This window comes from Lepus europaeus, chromosome 22 (assembly GCF_033115175.1).
Source record: "Lepus europaeus isolate LE1 chromosome 22, mLepTim1.pri, whole genome shotgun sequence".
Classification (NCBI taxonomy): domain Eukaryota; kingdom Metazoa; phylum Chordata; class Mammalia; order Lagomorpha; family Leporidae; genus Lepus; species Lepus europaeus.
Genome location: NC_084848.1, coordinates 7062885 through 7082997, shown reverse-complemented (window position 1 = coordinate 7082997; position 20113 = coordinate 7062885). Strand labels below are relative to the sequence as shown.

The window sequence follows — 20113 nt, the reverse complement described above, 5'->3', positions numbered from 1 at the left end:
CATGCACGTGCTCTAAGAAAAGCAAAACACTCAGGGAAGCATAGAACAAGTTCACCTTTAAATAAAAATACTTTATTCATTCCTGACAGGTTATCAAAATGTACATTGTTAACCAAGTAAAAATGGTACTGTGAAATAGCTGACTAGGGCATAGCTGGAGGATTTTTATTTCATTTTAAAAGAGTACAAACCACTTCTCATCTCCCGTTCCACACATTCCTAACAAGCTTGCGCTCACTTGCTTTAAGTTGAACGTATACACAATTACGTGGGCCCCGGGCCATGACGGAACACACGCGGGGGAAGCTGTTCCACTTAGGTCACCTCGAGCCGCGTCCACTCGTCTTTATGCTGCAAGGTAAGTTTGTCAATGACATAAAGTACAGTGCACGTGACTTGCGGGAACCTCACACACACACACAGGATAAAGTGCAACAGCAGAACGGCAGGGCTGAGCCAACAGGAGCGCCGCCGCTCTAAGTGCACGGACGCGGACTCCGACCGAGCGGGCACGTCTTCTCGCCGGCATTTCTGACAATCCTATGCGCTCTGCTCCCCTGGGGCTTTGTCTCTCTTTCTGAAGGAACTGTTGAGGCTGTGACTCTTCTTAAACCATGAGCAAAACTCCCCAGAGCTCTACCTATAGTGTTTTAAGAGTGCTCTCCAACAGTGTTGGTTGAAAATCACCCCGGCCTTGGCGATGGCCGCGGGTGAGATTCTGTGCCTAGAGCCACCAGGGGCCGCAGCTCACCTCCCACTGCTTTGGTGTGGGGAGGTGAGACCTGGACCCGACAGGTGCCCCGCCCCCCCCCCCCCCCCAAAAAAAGTGCTCCACAATGTTTCTGAGCTGTAAAAGGAGGTTTCCAATGAGATCTGGTCTGTAACAGGAAGTACAGCTATTTTAATGGATGTAAGCACTTCACTAACTTGGCAGCAAACACGTCAAGGCCCTTTGACACCAGCCACCGAGCGTGTCTGCAGGCCGGCACCAAACCAGCCCTACAACGTCCAAAGCTTCTGGCTGCATGTTGTTTCAACATTAAATTATTTAACTAAAAAATGCCTTTGTTCCTGAGATGAGCACAATAAAATGAAATGAGTCCCTCTAAAGCTGCCGTCGGGGCACTACGCGCGCGTTGCCACATCGGGGTCTCCCCGGGAGTCACGCTGGGAGTCAGTCTTCCCCGTGGCGCCACTTCTGTGATTCATCCTGCCGCACATCCGGTCGGATCTGGTTTCTCATGCCACCTAGAACGTTTGATGTCGCTTCTGTGGCAACGATCAGAGGTTTCACCACTGCTGGCGGGATCTGGCGCAGGACTTCGCCCACGGCACCAGTAACACCCCTGCTCTCGTGTTCCCGAGCCGCCGTCTCGTAGATGGTCTGAGCTGTGTCGGCGATTCCCTGCAGTGGGGGGAGGCAGGCAGAGGGAGGCAAGCAAACGACAGTCAGAAAACTGGCCAGTTAGCCTGCAACACACACTTCCAGTGCAGCTAGGCTATGTTGTTTGTAAACAGATGTTTAAACCCTGCTTTTAAGACTACACGGGATAATTGTTTTTATGACAAAATTCTAATTATAAGGGAGAGAGGCAATGACTATGATTGAGTATTTTGTTGTGATGCTAGTGCGTGGAAAACGTAGCTAGACCACGATTTCACGCAGGGAAGCTCGCAGTGACGGTTAATGACACGAGAAGTGTTCCTGGCTCTACGCATCGCTCCAGTTCAATCAAACCCAGCAAAACAAAGCCCCTGAAAAAGTGCACTCACTAAAAGAACCCAGGGACAGCGCCTTTGATTCAACACAAGAAAGCTTAATCCACTGAGCTCTAGAAAATTATTTAATTTGTTTTAAATGACTGGCTATGCACTACGAAGGATAATTGTGGAACGTTCAACTAAGATAACAAAGCTAAACAGAACATTGTATTGGATTAAGTAGAAAATCCTGAGGACACAGAGCAGGGACATAAAGAACACAAAGTCACTGAATGATCAGGAACGAAGCTTCTGCGTCAGCATTTTCCATCTCCTTCTAACAGCACAGCCACAGAACAGTCGCGACGGCACAGCTCTGAAGCTGAGTGCACAAGGCTAGGACAGCTCCGTGGTCCATCCCACGGGGCTGTGGAATCGCTACCGTCCACGCAGTGCAGAGCCCCAGGGCACGTGAGGCACCTGCCGTGGCAGGTTCAGCGATGGGTACAGAGCAAAGCAACCGTGGGTTCTCCAGGGGCATCGAGGACCCCTTGTCCTCACAGAGAATCCAGCCATCGCCTTGAAAAGCCAGCAAAGCACAGTGCTTTTCTGCCCAGGGCTACAGGCGAAAACCCGTAATCACCATGAGGCCACAAAAAGCAAGCCCAGAAAAGCTAAGTGCTGTTTCTACAACTGCTAGATGACAGCGGTGAGAACGTGAGCACAGTGGGGAAAGGCCCGCACGTGTTTTACACATCCCCCTGCTTCATCGCCCCCGCCCCTGCCTCTCCCCCCAGACCCCACCAACAGTGAGCACCACAGCAGGGGGAGTAACGCCACCAGGTCTGGGGACAACAGAAGGAAATTCAACCCTCACCTCCACCCCTTATCAGTGTAGCTGGCAGAGTCAAACAGGGAATCAAAACACTGTTCACCTCCTGTGGTGACTGGGATTAAATGAAACAATTCATCTAAAGAGGCATAGAAGGTTAAGCCTCTGCCTGCAGTGCGGGCATCCCATGTGGGCGCCGGTTTGAGTCCCGGCTGCTCCACTTCCGATCCTGCTCCCTGCTAACTGCCCTGAGAAAACAGCAGAAGATGGCCAGAGTGCGTGGGCCCTGCAGCCATGTGGAGACCCAGAAGCTCCTGGTTCCTGGCTCCAGTCTGACCCAGGCCTGGGTGATGCAGCCATTTGGAGAACGAGCCAGCGGACAGAAGTGCTCTTGCTCGCTCACTCTCTTGCTCTCGCTCGCTCACTCTCTTGCTCTCGCTCGCTCACTCTCTTGCTCTCGCTCGCTCACTCTCTCGCTCTCGCTCTCCCCCTGCCTTTCTCTGTATCTCTGCCTTTCAAATAAATGAATTTTTTTAATAATTAAAACTTAAAAATTCATCTAAAGAGTCTGACACAACTTGGAGGATTGTAAATGTTGAACAAATAATTCCTAGGTCACTCCTTGCAAGTACCCAGCTACCGTCAAAGGGAATTACACAAAGCAGAGGTCAGCAAATCTTTGCCGTGAAGGCCCAGTTGCTGTCACATACTCTTCTTTGTCTTTTTCTAATCCTTTAAAATTGTAAAAGCCATTTTGTAGCTCAAAGGCCCATACAAAAACAGGTCTGGGCCACATCTGACCAGCATCTTTGAGAAACACATGACAGAAAGATGTGCTCCATCTTTGGCTTCCTAACACCTAAAACAAAGAGAAATCTTTTTTCAGTACAGACGGGCTCTGTATAACCAAGCACATCCTGCCGTCTCACTCCACACTTGCTCTCCTCACCCCTGTGCCGCCCCCTCCTACGGACAATGTGGACTCCAGATCAGCCACCCAGGCCCCCACCCGTGCCCCACCACCTGCGCCTCCCCGGGGAGCCTCACTGTCTGCTCAGGGCTCCGCGGGAACATCACGCACCCTTAGCGCTCCTGCACATGGGCAGTCTGTGAAGGACACACACACTTACTCTAAACCACCAGGGATACAGACACAGGCAGGCTGCTCTACGGCAAAGCGCTTCTATCTCGCTGTGCCTTGAAGCCCGGCACGAGTCTGCTTATCTGATTTCTAACATGTCTACTGACAACGACCCAATGCTGACCTCTGCTGGGAACTCTCTCTTTACTCCCCTCACTGAACCTCTTTTAAAAAACTGACCCCCAGTCGTACCACAGTTAGCTACTAACACTGGGACCCTACCTCAGGGGCCTTCCCAACACTAGGAACCAGAGGCTGTCTCTGTCAGGTCCAAGAGCAACAAAGGGACTGCTGTCCTCAGACCACGACTGGGGAAAACCTCCTTAATAAAATCCTAAAACATGAATCGGAAGTAAGACGACCTCCAAGCTCCTTATGACACACAGAGCAAAATGAAAGTCACGGAAGACGAAGCCAGGCAAGCCCCAACAGCACGGAGTGGAGATCCCTCTTAGCACGGCCAGGGCGAGTTAGCATCGCTTAGTGCGAGCCGAGGATCCCACAGCAACAGTCCCCCGAGCCCAGCCTGGGGAGCTTCCTGGGCATACAACAGAGGCACTCACTGCCCACGGCCCACAGCAGTGTTGGAGAGGGGCTCTGTCCACAGGCAGGAAATGAGTGAACTGTGGCATACCCACACAAGGAGATACCATACAGCCATCGGCATGACATCTGCTAGCATCGACTGACACAGACAGACGGGAAGAAGGAAGTGGAGGACGGTACAGAACAACACCATGATGGCAACTTTTAAAAAACAGACCCAAGCATGTTTTGCTTAGGAAGACATACTTCACATAGTAAGACTACAAGAACGTGTACAGAAAAAGTATGTACCACCCCAGGATTCCGAGAGAAGGGCTGGGAGGGGCCTGGGGTGGGTGACTCACCTGAAAAGCTCAATTTCTTAAACAAATCTGAGGCAAACAGATTAGAGTGTAAACACAAGTCACACCTAGACTGTGGGGCCAGCACGGTGGTGCAGCGGGTAAAGCCGCTGCCTGGGACGCCAGCATTCCATGTGGACGCTGGTTTGAGACCAGGCTGCTCTATTTCCAATCCATCTCCCTGCTAATAGCCTGGGGAAAGCAGCAGAGGATGTCCCAAGCGCTTGGGCCCCTGCACCCATGTGTGAGGCCCAGGTGAAGCTCCCGGCTCCTGGCTCTGGCCCAGTCCAGCCCCAGCAGATGTGGCCATCCAGGAAGTGAAACAGATGGACGATCTCTCTCTCCTTCCCTCCCTTCCTCTCTGTAACTCTTTCAAATAAATAAATCTTAAGAAAACAAAATAAAAAAGACCTACACGGTGAGCATGGGCTGGCTTCCCTCGGTCACTACTCTCCACGTGCGCCCCAGGCACAGCGAGCCCCGCCCCCCCCCCCCCCCCCCCGCGGGGCTTCTGTGGAACAACGAGAACCATCGCCCACTCTCCAAGACAGAGGGCCAAGGCTGCAAGCACTGTGGCTTGTGCTCCCTGTCTTCACCCACCTCCTTCACAACACTGTAGGCCTTGGCTACACCTTCCCGCAGGTCTACCGGCTGGCGGGCCAGGCGGTGGTGAGGAAACCTTTTCGTCTTCTTGGGCTCGATAGAAAGTGTCCCAGGAGACACCATGTCATACGCAGTCTCCGCCGCGGCCTGTCACATGTCAGAAGTAAGAGTTGCATTAGAGGGGTCTGGAGGTGGGCAGCGACTGAGGAGGACCCGAGGGACTCGCACGGTCACCAACGTCCAGTTCAATCCCCTACACCCAGAGAGCTCAGACCTGATTTACCCAGTCCTCCCTCTCTCCCGTCAGTCCACAGAACTAGCACTGTTCTCGTGCAGCGCTTCTTAAAACATGGCTATGATCTTCTCATGCAAATCCTCCACTGACTAGATGGTTATAATTTACCTGAAACGGGCCAACTGGACACACCCTCTGCTGCTTTATTCCACTAATTATTTAATACTGAAGCAATAAAACAAGCATATCGAATAAGATCTACTCCCGATGTCTTGTATATTTTCACAGTGTTGTTTTACAAATAAACCCAGGGGCTGGCAAAGTGGCGCACTGGGTTAAGCCACCACCTGCGACCCCAACATCCCATGAGTGCCGGTTCAAGTCCCAGCCACTCTACTTCCGATCCAGCTTCCTGCTAATGTGCCTGGGAAAGCAGCAGAAGATGGCCCAAGTGTTTGGGTCTCTGCCAGCTAGGTGGGAGTTCTGGGCTCCTGGGTTTAGCCTGGCCCAGCCCCAGCTGTTGCAGACACTAGGGGAGGGAACCAGGGGATGCAACATCTCTCTCTCTCTCTGATCTCTGCCTTTTAAATAAATAAATAAATGTTTAAAATAGTAATAAATAATGAAAAAATAAAAACAAAATAACCTAACCGTTGTGCACTGGCTCTTTCAACAGAGGAAGTTAGTCTAAGGAAAGATACCTGTATGGTCTGAACCATTCTGTTTGTGAGTTCTAGCGCGGCCATCGCTGTGGAGGTACCAAAGGAAGCAGCACCCCTTTGGAACCCTCGCACGATGCGACCGTCCTTCCGGTACTGCTCGATCGGCAGCCAGACCAAGTCCTTTAGGCCTTGCACTAGAACAGTCAGCAGAGAAGGCAGCGTGAGTGTGAGGGCAGAGCACTACCATCAATCCTGCTCCTGAAACGGAGGCCCAGGGCGGGGAGAGCGAGCGCACAGGCGGCTGCTTAGAAAGAGGGCGCGCCTGTGAACTCAGAGGTTACTAGAATCACCGAGAACACAAGTATCTTTCAGTTAATAAAAAAGGAAACTCACCTAACTGTACCAGTGAGTGCAGAGGCCCCACACCTCCCAGGATTCCCGGTAACTGGTTCTTCTTAATGTCATTAAGCCACTCAGTGACTGCATATGAGAACAACTTGTCAACACCTAGCAAACTGGAGCAAGCAGGAACCAGCACACAGAAGAGAGAAAGAGATTCACAGACAGAGATAAATTGGGTTTTTCTTTTTGTTATTAAGACAAAAGAAATTTTATAAATTCTAAGAAAGATTATAGAAGCTGAAAAAACACCTAATATTTTTAAACAAAAAGAAATAAAAATCAGTCATTTTCCTCAACCTGACTTTCTCTTAAAATATGTAGTAAAGTCTAGTTGCAGTGTCAATCATTTCCACATCAATTAGGTGTATACATGAGTCTGTTCAGTCATCTAATGAGCTCTGAGATCATATTAACCCAAGTCTATAAACTGCCACACACTATTACTGAAAACCGCTACCCTGTGAACTTCTGGTCTTTTCAGTGTAGAAGCCAATCAACAACTTTAGGAAATTCATAAAAGTACCCTAAACTATAGCTACTTTTGAAAAATATTATTCTTTTCACAATACCCTAATCCCTCATATAAAAATTTGCCCCTAATCAGTAGACTACTCTAAAAACGAGCTCTCTACAGACAATACTGAAAACCAGTAAATTATGTTTCCTTGCTAAGAAACCCAGTTTTTAACTTACTGCACACTAGTTCTAGCTCCTTTCCTTACAGCTTCAAACAACGAATCGGTTTACCCATGCCGATAGAAGAGCCTCTTCAGCTTCAGCTCAGAGCAGTTCAACTGAGCCAGGCCAATCAAAATTCCCGCTAGTGTACCCTTGAAAACGTAAACGGTCAGGTTAATATGTAAAATAAAGAGAGATTTAATACTGAAAATCATCACTATTTTGAAAGTCCAAAGCAATATTCACCAATGACACTAAAGTACTTAAGATAGTTACAGCAGAAAAAATACATATAATCTAATGTATAGCACATTTTACTTGTGTCAGTTAAGTAAATGATTTTAATTTGCTTTAAAAACGATTAAATTTAAAAACTGCATTCATTTCAAATCTATACGTATGTATGTACATTATGTGTGTGTGCACGTATTATATATAAACTATGACATAGCAAAGTTAAAAAAAAATCAGAGAAACAAATGAGCTCATTTTGTAGAGTAAATGTATGAAGATTCCAAACCTGATCCATGGATACATGTTTGCCATGATAATCAAGCCGAATAGGAACTTCCGATGTGAATCGAAATTCCCTGAGGATTTTAAAAAAAAAAAAAAGAGGGGAATTATTTATATAAAAATACTAATAGTTCTAAGTCGATGTAAATTAACTCGTTCAATTGTATGATAAAAACAAAATCATTCAATCATGTACATATCTTAGGTTCTAACTAAAGGAGAATGTCTCTTATTTCTACCTCTTTTAATACAATTAAACAATATTAATCACCTTAAAAAGTGTATCTGTCTGTGTTTAAATTTTCTCACAAAACCTTTTCCCAGTTTATGAAATAATGTTCACGTTCAGAAAACTGTGTTCTGACAGGCATTTGTAATTCACAGAGAACACGTGACTAACGGCGAGAAGATGCAGCCACTGTCCAGAAGCAGAGAGGAGAGAGCTCCCTGGGGAAGGAGGGGCACAAGTCCCCACCGCCAGGAACATGGGATGCAGCAGGGGACGTCGAAACTGCCACTCCCTGAGCCACAACACCTGCCTTGGCAAACTTGGAAAACCGCTGCCCATGCTGGGGACCTTGGTGAGGATTCTGGAAATGAATGCCTACACGTAGGTATCAGCGCCCAGCTGAGATTCCAGCTACACACTGATGATGCTCACCAAGCTGCACGCTGGGAACCCGGAGTGGAGATGCGCTTTTTCGCACAGACTTCCCATTTGTGGTTACACCCACGTCCACACCCCCTTCCATGGAAACACCGCATCCACACTGGCACTGGAGAAGCTGGGAGCCAAGCTTCCCTCAACCCCCAGCACCTCTCACCCTCTCCACACCCCTCCTCCTTTCCTGTGCTGTCTACGGCACACCGAATACAGCAAACTAGTTCAGTTCTTTGTGAACTAACTCCTCTCAAATTCTTCTTGCCTTTGTTCACTGTGCCTAGACCAAGGGCTGGCACACACACAGTGAGTGCATGGACAGATGTCTGTGGAGGAGGCAGGGGCTACCCCAGCATCACCAGGATTCAGAAGACCTGAGTTCTAGCCCCGACTCGGCCACGGCCTGGGTGGCCCTCACGAGTGGCTCCCTCAGGTGGGAACCTCAGGGCCCGGCCCCCTGGGAGCTTCTCAAAGTAGAAATTTAAATTTAAAAGCTATTTTAAATAGTCTTATTAAAAAAAAAAAAAAAAAGTAGTTGCCTAAAGGATTTTTACTTGAGTAAAACATTTATCAAATTTCTTTCTTTATAAAAACCAAATTGATGGTTTATATAATTAGTATAAAAGAGGCATTTAGATACAAGAAAAATTTTAAAAATTAAACACTCAATGAGGGAAATAATAAAAGAGGTTCTTTCTCTGTAGTGGAAAGGTTTGCAACGGCCAGAAATCACCTGCCCTGGCATCTCTGCCATTCTCTGGTTTCCTGTTTTCATCAGTATAGAAGACACCTAAGACAGGGCAACACTTTCCTGCAGTCTAACCTCAGCGCCTAGAGGGAAAGACAGATGTCGGGGACCCCGGACGGCAGTGCGGGCCGGCACAGAAACCCAGGGCGGGAGAGGTCGGGGACCCTGGACAGAAACCCAGGGCGGGAGAGGTCGGGGACCCTGGACAGAAACCTGGGGTGGGAGAAGTCGGGGGCCCTGGACAGAAACCTGGGGTGGGAGAAGTCAGGGGCGCTGGGCGTCGGCACAGAAACCCAGGGAGGCAGCCAATCTTCTCTCTCCTCCCCCTCTCTGTCCTTCCTCCCAGCCTCCCCCAAACACAACAAATCCATTTGTCTCTTTTTCTCCGTAGGCCTCAACTTTGGCATTCCCGCCCTTTATTGATTATGGGAATTTTCCACCTAATCTTCTGTGCCTGGCCTCGCCCGCGACTGTGGTGTGTTCAGTGACCCCGCCTTCCCCGGCTGCACGGTGACAGCCGGCCGCACACAGCGCTCAGCGCTCCCTCCAGGCTCATTCCTCTCCCCGTCTGCTCTTTCACAGCCCTTGATGGCAAGGAGCAGTCCTGGACTGTTGGAGAGGGGGTGCAGAGCACAGCCCCTTCCTCGTGAAGCACTAGAAGTTCGTGAAGAAAAGCGGAGGGAACCTCACAGGCATGGCGCGGGGTACAGAACAATCTTCGCCACTTCACTTGCTAGCAGTGACTCACCTGAAGAACACCGGCTGACCACCGGAGGACGCCTCTTCCGCTGAGAAGTCCTCTCCTGCCCCATCAACCTCTCGCAGGGGGCTGGCACCGTCGCTGAGGGGAGGCTGCTTGGGCTCGGGGGAAGAAAGAACCAGATCTGGCTCCTTTGACGTACTCAAATGCCTCGGCAAACTGCAGGTAACATCAGCTCCAGGAGACTTTTTAACTGAAAGTGCAACACACACATCTGAAAAATCAGCTACGCTTCTTTAATGCAACCATTTACATTAAACCAACCATTTAAAGGCAATTTGCTTTTACCTTTTAAATTATTACTTTTACATAAACTACATTTGCAGTAATTAAAAAGGTAAACACAGAACAACACATTTATCTAAGTGGGAATTAAAATTCCAAGGACATTCTCAAAAAAGCCCCATCACGATCAAAACCAACCCAAACACTATGGGTCTCATATTTAATACCTTCCGGGTCCGGGGTCATGAGAACCTCCACTTCTGCAGAGAGACTTGTGAAGAAATCCTTCAGGAAGAATAAGGCATCCTAAAACAAGAGATGCAATTGTAACTAAAAGAAAAAAAAAACAAAAAACCTACTTCTAAAACTATAAAATAAAATACTGGGGCCGGTGCTGTGGCGTAGTGGGTTAAGCCACCAGCTGCAGTGCCAGCATTCCACGTGGGCACTGGTTCAAGCCCCAGCTGATCCACTTCCAATCCAGTTCCCTGATAATGCGCCTGGGAAAGCAGCAGAAGATGACCCAAGTGCTAGGGTTCCTGCACCCACATGGGAGACCCGGAAGAAGCTCCTGGCTCCTGGCTTCAGTCTGGCCCAGCTCTGGCTGTTGTGGTCATTTGGGGAGTGAACCAGCACATGTAAGATCGCTTGCTCTCTCTTTCTCCCTCTAACTCTGCATTTCAAATAAAATAAACCTTAAAAAATAAAAAAGAAATGAGGTGTCTTAAGGTCTCATATTTTATTCATTATTCAAACAAATATAGCTGTAATTTACTGAACCCTTACTCTGCGTCAGGTATTCTTCCTTTCCTCTCACTCTCCCCCTCCCTCCCCCCCCCTTCTCCTTTCCTCCCCCTTCCTCCCTCTTTATCTACCCTCCTCTTCCAAAAATTCTCAAAACCCTAAGAGGAAATTAATTAATACATTTGGAAACTAGAGAAGTTACAAAGCTGGGATGGACATCTAAACTAAACCTAGCATTTTGGCTTTCTGTGAAAAAGCATTCTCAATCCGACGTGACATCAGTTCTCATTCTAAACTTCTGTGCTGACATTACTAACACTAGTAACAGCAGCTAGCATATATTTGATACTCTTATGTTCCTTAAAGTTCTTAATGACTGCTGCTGGGACCACTATGCTGGACTACCTAAACACATTTCCTTCACTGGACATGTCTCAGAAATTTAAAACAAACAAAATCATCCATGCAGTGAGATCTCTTCTGAAATGACATAATTACAAACAAAACTGTGCAGCTGTCTTGCTGTCCTATACACAAGCCACAGCAGCCACTACCTGCTACTGTATACACAAGCCACAGTTGTCAACACTGATGGCTTCATTTCTGCAGACCTCATTCAGTCCAGTATGACTGCAGGACATAAAAACTAGATGCTGAGGGGCTGGCGCTGTGGTGCAGCGGGTTAACGCCCTGGCCTGAAGCGCTGGAATCCCATATGGGCGCCGGTTCGAGACCCGCCTGCTCCACTTCCAATCCAGCTCTCTGCTTCTGGCCTGGGAAAGCAGTAGAAGACGGCCCAACTCCTTGGGCCCTTGTACCCACATGGGAGACCCAGAAGAAGCTCCTGGCTCATGGCTTCGAATGGGCACAGCTCCGGCTGTTGTGGCCAATTGGGGAGTGAACCAGCGGGTAGAAGACCCCCCCCCCCCCGCCTTTCCTTCTCTCTCTTTGTAACTCTTTCAAATAAATAAATAAATTTTTTAAATGTTTACAAAAAAAGTAGATGCTGAGCATTTTCATTCTTTGCCTTCCCTTCCATAAAAAAAAAAATTCCTAAATCAATATGACATTAACCATGTACTGAAATGCAATGGGGAGGTGAGTGACAGAGTCACAATATTTGGAAGCACAATTTTAAAAAGTTGGACTGACAATTCACAAGGATCTGACTGCCTACAATCACGCTCTGAGAAGCATGAATGATGCAGGGAGAGAGGAAAACCCTAGATTACACAGCATACAGGAGACGGACGCTGGGCTGAAGAGCAGCCGGGTCATCACAGCAACAGTGGAGCTACTGTGGCTTTGCAGCAGGTGACGGGTTTGTGGACTGGCCATTTTATGGTGAAGCCTACCGAAACATGTTCGTGTATCAATCGTACACATTATTCATGTCACACACATTAGCTATATCAAGCATTAGTTAACGAATTAGGCTGTAGATGCCATTCTTGGCCAGTAGGTGGTGATATTTTAATACTATAAATCTTTTGACTCCAAGAGTGCCTTTAAAAAAGCAGAAAATTTCAGGTATCAATTTGCTCTAAGAAAAAAAGAAGGCTAAAGAGAATAGTTCTTCTCCAATTTCAACACAAATGCACAAAATAACAAAGAAATATGAATTACCAGCTTCGCAAAATGTTGTCAGTGGTGTTACACTAAATTTATTATAAATCAGTAAGACAAATAATCCAATTTTAAAACTTGAACTACACAGACATCTCAGAAAAGAAGATACAAAAATGGCTAATAACCACATGAAAAGACATTCAAAATCACTAGTCACCAGGGGAATCCAAACTAAGGTAACAGGCAACGTTACGTAAAATTGCTAAGATCTGGGGCTGGCACTAGTTAGGGCGCTCACCTGCAACACCAGCATCCTGTGTGAGCGCCAGTTAGAGCCCCAGCTGCTCCACCTCAATCCAGCTCCAGCTAATGCACCTGGGAAAGCAGCAGGTGATGACCCAAGTACTTGGGTCCCTGCCTCCTACATATGAGACCAGGATGGATGGAGTTCAGGCTCCTGGCTTTGACCTGGCCCAGCCTCAGCCATTGTAGCCATTTGGGGGAGTGAACCAAAGGATGGAAGATCTCTTTCTCTCTCTCTCATTCTTTGGGGGAATGAACCAGAGGATTTCTCTCTCTCTCTCTCTCTCTCTCTCTCTCTCTCTAACTCTACTTTTCAAATAAAGAAACACACACACAGCTAGGATTTAAAAGATGACAACATCAGTTTGGAAGCGGAGAAAGCAGCTGCACTCTTGGGCTGCCGGTGGGAATGCTCAATGACACATCCACTGTGAGGCAGCTTCTTGCGATAGTTTAATATACCCCTTTCCTACAACCCTTCTACATAACAGAGAAATGAAAACATTTCTATAATACATACCCCTTTCCTACAACCCTTCTACGTAACAGACATGAAAACATTTCTATAAAAAGACAAGTTCCCAAATTACATACAGCTTTATTCCTAAAAGCCAAAACCAGAAACAACTCACAGATAAATCAGCAGGTGCACAGATAAACACACTGATCTATCTGATATCCACATAGTGAAAGACAAGAGTTACTTCAGAAAAGTCTGTGGAGGAATGGTCGTTGAGCCACAGGTTAAGCCTCCACCTGGAATGCCTACATCCAGTTTGAGTCCCAGTTACTCTGCTTTGGATCCAACATTTCTACTAATGTGCCTGATGGCCCACGTAGCTGGGTCCCTGCCACCCACATGGAGACTCAGGTGGAATCCTGGGCTCCTGGCTTCAACCTGGCTGTCATGGCCATCTTAAAAATCTTAAAAAAAAAAAAAATCAGAAGGCGAATTTGACTTGTCTAACTCCAGTACACTCAAGACCCGTCTTGACCATCATCACCACCTCCAGAGAGCCCCTTCCTGTCCATCCTACCCCATCCAAACTGCAGGCCTCGCTCAGGAGGCTCTGCTGGCTGTGCAGGTCATGCAATGCCTATCTCTATCACTTGGATCACCACAGCATATTACAATTACCTGTTTTATGTCATCTTCCCATTATACAGACCTTTGAGAATAAGGACATCTTATTCATCTTTAAATCCTCAGCATCCTGGGACAAGGATACTTGTCCTGCAGATTTCCAGGCAGCACCCACTAACATGAGCATTAGACCAGAAGAGTCAGGAAGTCTGGCCGTCTTCAGTTCAGATCTCAGCTGCCTACCTGTGTGACCCCCTCATCCACTGAAGCCCTCAGTGAAGTCACCTATCTGCCTGTCTGCTGCCTACCCTAGGGGCACACTGAGCTCCAACAGCAGGGCAGCAGGACACAACTGTTGCTTTCACACTTCTTTTCAATTAAAATGAACGGAGAAGACATGTACTTGGTTAGAAAAATATTAACTAAAGCTTTATCAGTCATCAATTAATTTGTTTTCACAAGAAAAAAAATGAACCGAAATTCTTGGTTTTCTACTCAGGTGACTGCTACTTCAAAATACGGTCAATCTTAGAAGATGCAAAGTAAAGTAAAAAGGACTGCTTTGTTTACTAATGGGTCTCATTAAGGCTTATGTGTTTGTAGCATAGTTTTTTCCCAAGTTTCACACTTTGGGGAATTATTTCTCATTCTTCCTAGGTTTAGTCATAAAAGTTACTTCCTTCTTTCATTTTAAATTCATAATGTTTTATAGTTCTAAAGAAATTATGCTGTTCTACTAGAGAAAATTATGCTTGCTAAGTATGGGAGTCATACCACGAAAATGTATCTTATTCCACACATGAATTTTCCTATAAATACCTCCTGGTATTTCTACTAGGGCAATTTTTATTAAATTAAAATATGGATATCAAAATATTTTCTTCACATAATGAAAAAAACTAAATTTAGGGGCCAGCCTTGTGGCACACCAGTGCAAGGTGCTTGCAAGCCAGCAACCTGTGGTATTGATTCTAGTTCTGGCTGCTCCACTCCCAATCTAGCTCCCTGCTAATGTGCCTGGAAAGGCAGAGGAAAATGACCTATGTGCCTGGGGTCTTCCCACCTGTGTGGGAGACCCTGATGGAGTTCCAGGTTCTTGGCTTTTGCCTGACCCAACCCCAGCTGTTATAGCCATTTTGGGAGTTAAGCAGTGAATGAAAGATCTCTCTCTCCTTCTCTGTCATTCTGCCTGTCAAACAAACACATTTTTATTAAAAGGAAAAACAAAAAATAAAACACACACACACACACACACCTAAATCTAAAGTACTAATTAGCACATCTGATGGTTCAGAGACTTCTAGCATTAATGTAGTTATATAATGTCTTTACTTCATAGTATATTTTCTCTAAGATAGGTACTCAATTTTGTTTGCAATATAATTATTTAAGCTACTCCTGAAATACCTGGTACTTGTTTTTAGTTGTTTAAATAATAATGAAAACCAGTCACTATTATTTAAGCAAATAATTAATGCCACTCCAAAAATAAACAATCTACCTCCAAACCTGTATCAATAGAAAGGTCTATGAATAGGACTTTGTTATTTAAAAATAGATTTTTTTAAAAACTCCATTTTTGTGCTGTAATTGTTATATGCTTCGGTTCATAACCGCAACAGTTAACATTCCTGATCATCCTTACTACAAAACAGTGCCAGCACCAAGTTGGATGTTTTCATACACTAGTCTACCTAATCCTCATTTAAAAAAAATGTGGTAAACATATTACTATTTCTTCCATTTTATCAATGGGAAACTGAGGCTTGGAGAGGCTAGGTAACTTACCCAAAGTTACACTACTAGTTAGTTACAGAGCTGAGATTTCAATCCAGATCTAACTCCAAACCATATTCTTCCCCATACACTATACTATAACAAGCATCTTATTTTTGTATATCTTAAGCTTCTAGAAGAGGCACCAACTATGTCTTAAACAGCTTTCTGGGTCAAACGAGTCCAGAAGGATTCAATGGGATGCCGGTGGAACGTGGGAAAGTGGATTTCTTTATGCCCTTCCATACATCTCTGGGATCTCTTTCAAGTGACAATTTATGGATTTGTTCAGGGCAGGAAAAACTTCTCCACCTGCTGCAATCAAGGCATGGGAGCATGGGATCTGACACCATTCAACGCATCAGGGAGCCCTTTACCACGAGAAAATGTAGGTACATAGTCAGGAGTCCGTACGAAAGGAAGAGAACAGGAGCAGGCAGTGAATTCCACATCAAAAAGCCACCGAGTAGTTCAAATCGCAAACACTTAGTGAGTCCGCCCAGTTCTTTACCAGAAGTGCGCTCTAACTGCGCGACTTCTGTAAAGACAACAGCGATAAACACTTCAGCTGCCCCGTCCTGAATGCGGTGGGTCCCCTGGCAAACCTGGTCGATGTTGAGGCGAAGCGGCATCAGCGACACTCTCAGGCAGCATTCCTGGGGTGACCTGCCAGACTCCGGGCGCACGTGCAAGGCCTTGATTGTCAGCTGCAAAAACAGTTTACCCCAAAGATATCATGACCCTGCTCTCATTAACACAGAAGAAAAAATCCTATTCCTATTGGAGAACAAAAAGTGGAATCCTTTACCCTCTTTTCTTAAAAGCCTCAGTTAAATTTACTGGGGTCACAACTTCTTCAAGAATCTGATGAAACGTGTGGACTCTGTCTCAATGCAATATTGCAAATGGCACGTGGTACTTGCAGGCTCCAGGGAGCTGAACCTGCAACGTACCTATAGGCCCATGCGCCAGTCTGTCCCTATGAAGAAGCACGTGGCCTAGGCTCATCACTTCTGCCTTAACGAAATGTAAAGAAGTGTCAGAAACCTGGAACACTTCCAGCAACACCAAACAGTTTGTGTCGGTGTTTTCCTCACGTATCAGTAGACTTCTGGTTTTCCTCATGTAGCAATATGTTGGCCATACATATACATACACATATGCATATACATATTAATATGCATGTACATATACATACAGGGACATGGAAAATGACTTTTTAAGCATAAAACTTCAAGTAGCACAATTAAAAGGGATTTTTTTCATATTAAATTTTTAATTTTTCCCACTGTAATTCTTCTGCAGTTAGATACAATGAGAACACTTTTCCAAAGCTAATATAACAACATCAAAAGAAGAGGCTTGCCATGTTCGAATGAGCTTTCCGAGGCATCTCCTTGCTGCAGTAAAGGTACAGGAACTTGTTCATTTGTGACGCTGCCAGGCGGTCTCGGATTTCAAGGTCCTGCACGACGAACACCTGCCGGGAGACCGGGTGCTCCGCGAGACTGGGGCTGCACTCGGGTTTGCAGGGCGGGTAGACCTCGTGCTGAAACTTCACCTTCACAGACGAGGGAGAGAACACAAAGCAATCTCTACATTTTACTTAAATTAGATTTTCTCCTTAAAATGTAAACTATCGCTCATTTTCTCTGAATTCTACCTTAGCTTATTCCACTTTCAAAGAACTCAACCTGCTGACACCCCTTCCTTTGTTCAGCTCACTGTTTTACTGACCTACGTGCGCCCTACCTTACACAGGTAAGTGGATAAGCGTGACTGACTGACATTTCTTGTTTAACCTTGGTAAAATCACTTACCCTTTTCAAACAAAATCTGCAATAGGAAAAAGACATAAAATTATCATCCTGCATACCAATGAAGCCGATGAAAATGAACCAATGGAGGCAGAGTTCAAGTTCCAGGAGTGGCCAAAGACACAACTGAACGTAACACTCCTAAAACGTGACCTGGTCACCTCAGACAAGCGGACAGAATTCGGTATGCAACGCCGTCAGGGTTTCACCAGAGATCTGCAGCACACCCACCCCCTCCCCCCGCAAACAGGGACTCCAGGGCAGCAGTGCCCAAGTGGCCTGGGAAAAGTAATACCAGCATCATTGAAAACTCACTAAAAATGTAAATTCTTGGACCCTACCTCTGACCTATGACTCAGAAACCCTGGGCTGGGGCCCAGAACCCTCCAGGGTATTCTGAGAGCCACCGCTCCAGGGATAGCCCAGGACACAAAATGTAAAACACCTCAGGCTTCTTAGAATGCTCGAGAGAGAAAAAGAGGGAAGCGTTTATACGAGACCCTTGCACTGTGCGAAGGGCTGGGACTTGCTAAGGTCTGGCTTGAAGGTGCCCTCCAGCGCTCACGCTGAAGTCCACTGCCATTCGACTCCACCAGCACGAGGGGGCGAGGCCTTCCAGAGGGGATGAATGAGTTCGTGCCATTACCGTGGGAGCGGGCTCTTCATAAAGGACACGCAGGGCCTGATGGCCACTGTCTCCCATGTGCCCACTTGCCCCTCTCCTGCCACATCAACACGGGCCCTCGGCAGACCCTCCCCCCTGCCCCAGACGTCCCAGCCTCCCAGACTGTGCTCAATGGATGTCGTTCCTTCATAAATTACCCAATCTGTGGCATTTGTTACAGCAACAGAAAACAAAGACGGATTTTAAGGCTCAAGAGACTCTTCAGGGGCTGGAGGCGGGGAGTACTCAAAGAACCCCCACCGACGCTCCTACTTAGTGGGTTTTCCCTTTCAGAACAGCTTCTCACCTTGCTTAACTGTATTTCCATTAAAAAGTCATGGTTCCTTCCTTTCCCGCCACACGCTGTACTGCGGCCGTGTCTTGTGGGTGTGTGAGAAGGTGAACTGTGCGGACTCCTGAAAACAAGAGAAACACCCTTTGTCAAAGGAAGATTCGCTGACAGTCAATGAACGACATCTGGAAACGTAATACGGTGAAAAGGGAACGTAAGATCACAAACCTATCAGGAGGTTTTGCCAGATGCTCTATGAATCAGAACTGTATCTTACACATGTAGGAGACTAAAACATTCATTAATTACTGCCACTAGAGTCATCTGCCTGTTAAATACTCTAAAATAAAAAACCAAATATGAGGCTGGGCTCCATTTAACAAAATACACTTAGAAATGAAGCCCTTTAGGAGCCTCTTGTTACTCCAGAGACCCTTCAGAGTCCCAGAAACCCCAGCTGAAGCAACCGAGGACTCCAGGAGGCCTGGCGTGTTTGAGAATCACGTTTAAAAGTTGCTGAACCACTGTGCTGCACGCCGCTGCTCCGTGCTGCCCCTGCTCTCCCGGTCCCCCCATGTCTATCCCCTCCACTCCATTCTCTTCCGCACTCACTGACACGGCCTCTGCTGGATGTGCGACCTGGGGGCGCATGGTCTCTGCCTCCTGACACACCCACTCGACTCCACTGCCCGCACTCGTCCCCAGGGCTGTCTCTCCCTTTGGAATTGAGGGCAAGTCTGGATCTTATATATTTTTGTGAAGAGGAACATGGTACGTACCTGAAAATTTTTGCTGACTGAAAATCATAAGTCAACATTTTAGTAAAAATATAAATAAGCTCACAATTGGGAAACTTTAAGAACATCATTTAAGGGCTGCCACTGTGGCGTAGCGGGTAAAACCGTGGCCTGCGACTCTGGCATCCCATACGGGCATTGGTTCGAGTCCCAGCTGCTCCACTTTTGATCCAACTCTCTGCTAATGTGCCTGTGAAAGCAGTGGAAGATGGCCCAAGTGCTTGGGCCCCGACACCCACGTGGGAAACCTGGAAGAAGCTGCTGGCTCCCGGCCTAAGCTTGGCCCAGTCTTGGCGGTTGTGGCCATTTGGGGAGTGAACCAATGGATGGAAGAGCTCTGTCTCTCTCCCTCTCTCTCTCTCTTTGTAACTCTGCCTTTCAAATATATAAAATAAATCTTTAAAATGAAAAGAAGTAACATTTAAATTACAGTCTATATTATTCTTCAAGTGACAAATTCTATATATTTTTCTATAAAAAGAACATGTTGACCTAACAAAGTTCTATAGAAATTAACTTACACATAACTTTTTGCTGGAGAAGTAGGGGGTCCTGCTCCGAAATCTTTTCCTCCATAAAGATGCCAGACGAGAGAGACTTCCTTAACGACATACCGAGTTACGGGGAGTGGAAAGTGCAATGGGGCTTTGCTGCTATCTGTCTTCTTAACAGGCACGCTAAAATAATTGTCTTTTATCACAATTGTGTCATCAACCATGATCTTTATCACTGGTTCTTCCTCCTTCTCCTAAAACAAACAGGTAACACACTCATCTCATTAAGAACAACTGGTTATGCTGCACTTCTCAGGATGATGTCTCGGTTCTACATTCTTGTTAACAATTTAAATATATAAAGTAGGAGGGTAAGTACAGGCATTAATCATCACATAAGATATTATGCTTTTCCTATCCATAAAATGAATGCTTCTTCTGTTCCATGTAAGTCAATCCATCAAGGTTTTTTATAGTTTAACAATTTGGTTTTTACTATTTGTTTTATAATAAAAAGGTACA

General features: G+C 46.3%; 1 protein-coding gene and 1 non-coding gene across 5 annotated transcripts in view; one reads left to right on the top strand and one right to left on the bottom strand.

The window, feature by feature from the left end:
- Positions 1 to 56: 56 nt before the first annotated feature.
- ATG2B (autophagy related 2B) overlaps positions 57 to 20113 on the bottom strand; it is a 72810-nt gene continuing 52753 nt past the window's right edge. For all 4 annotated transcript variants that reach the window (XM_062181672.1, XM_062181673.1, XM_062181674.1 and 1 more), the window contains 12 exons: positions 19619 to 19845; positions 18316 to 18424; positions 16894 to 17088; positions 16133 to 16234; positions 10279 to 10357; positions 9815 to 10019; positions 7662 to 7731; positions 7211 to 7293; positions 6455 to 6576; positions 6101 to 6255; positions 5162 to 5311; positions 57 to 1405 (listed from right to left, as the gene is read on the bottom strand). In XM_062181672.1, the coding sequence (XP_062037656.1) occupies positions 1175 to 1405; positions 5162 to 5311; positions 6101 to 6255; positions 6455 to 6576; positions 7211 to 7293; positions 7662 to 7731; positions 9815 to 10019; positions 10279 to 10357; positions 16133 to 16234; positions 16894 to 17088; positions 18316 to 18424; positions 19619 to 19845 (1728 nt within the window). In that variant the 3' untranslated portion in view covers positions 57 to 1174. The remainder of the gene's footprint in view (positions 1406 to 5161; positions 5312 to 6100; positions 6256 to 6454; positions 6577 to 7210; positions 7294 to 7661; positions 7732 to 9814; positions 10020 to 10278; positions 10358 to 16132; positions 16235 to 16893; positions 17089 to 18315; positions 18425 to 19618; positions 19846 to 20113) is intronic.
- On the top strand, positions 672 to 797 carry LOC133751772 (small nucleolar RNA ACA64). Its single transcript, XR_009864866.1, has one exon. It is a non-coding gene; the product is annotated as a small nucleolar RNA ACA64 (small nucleolar RNA).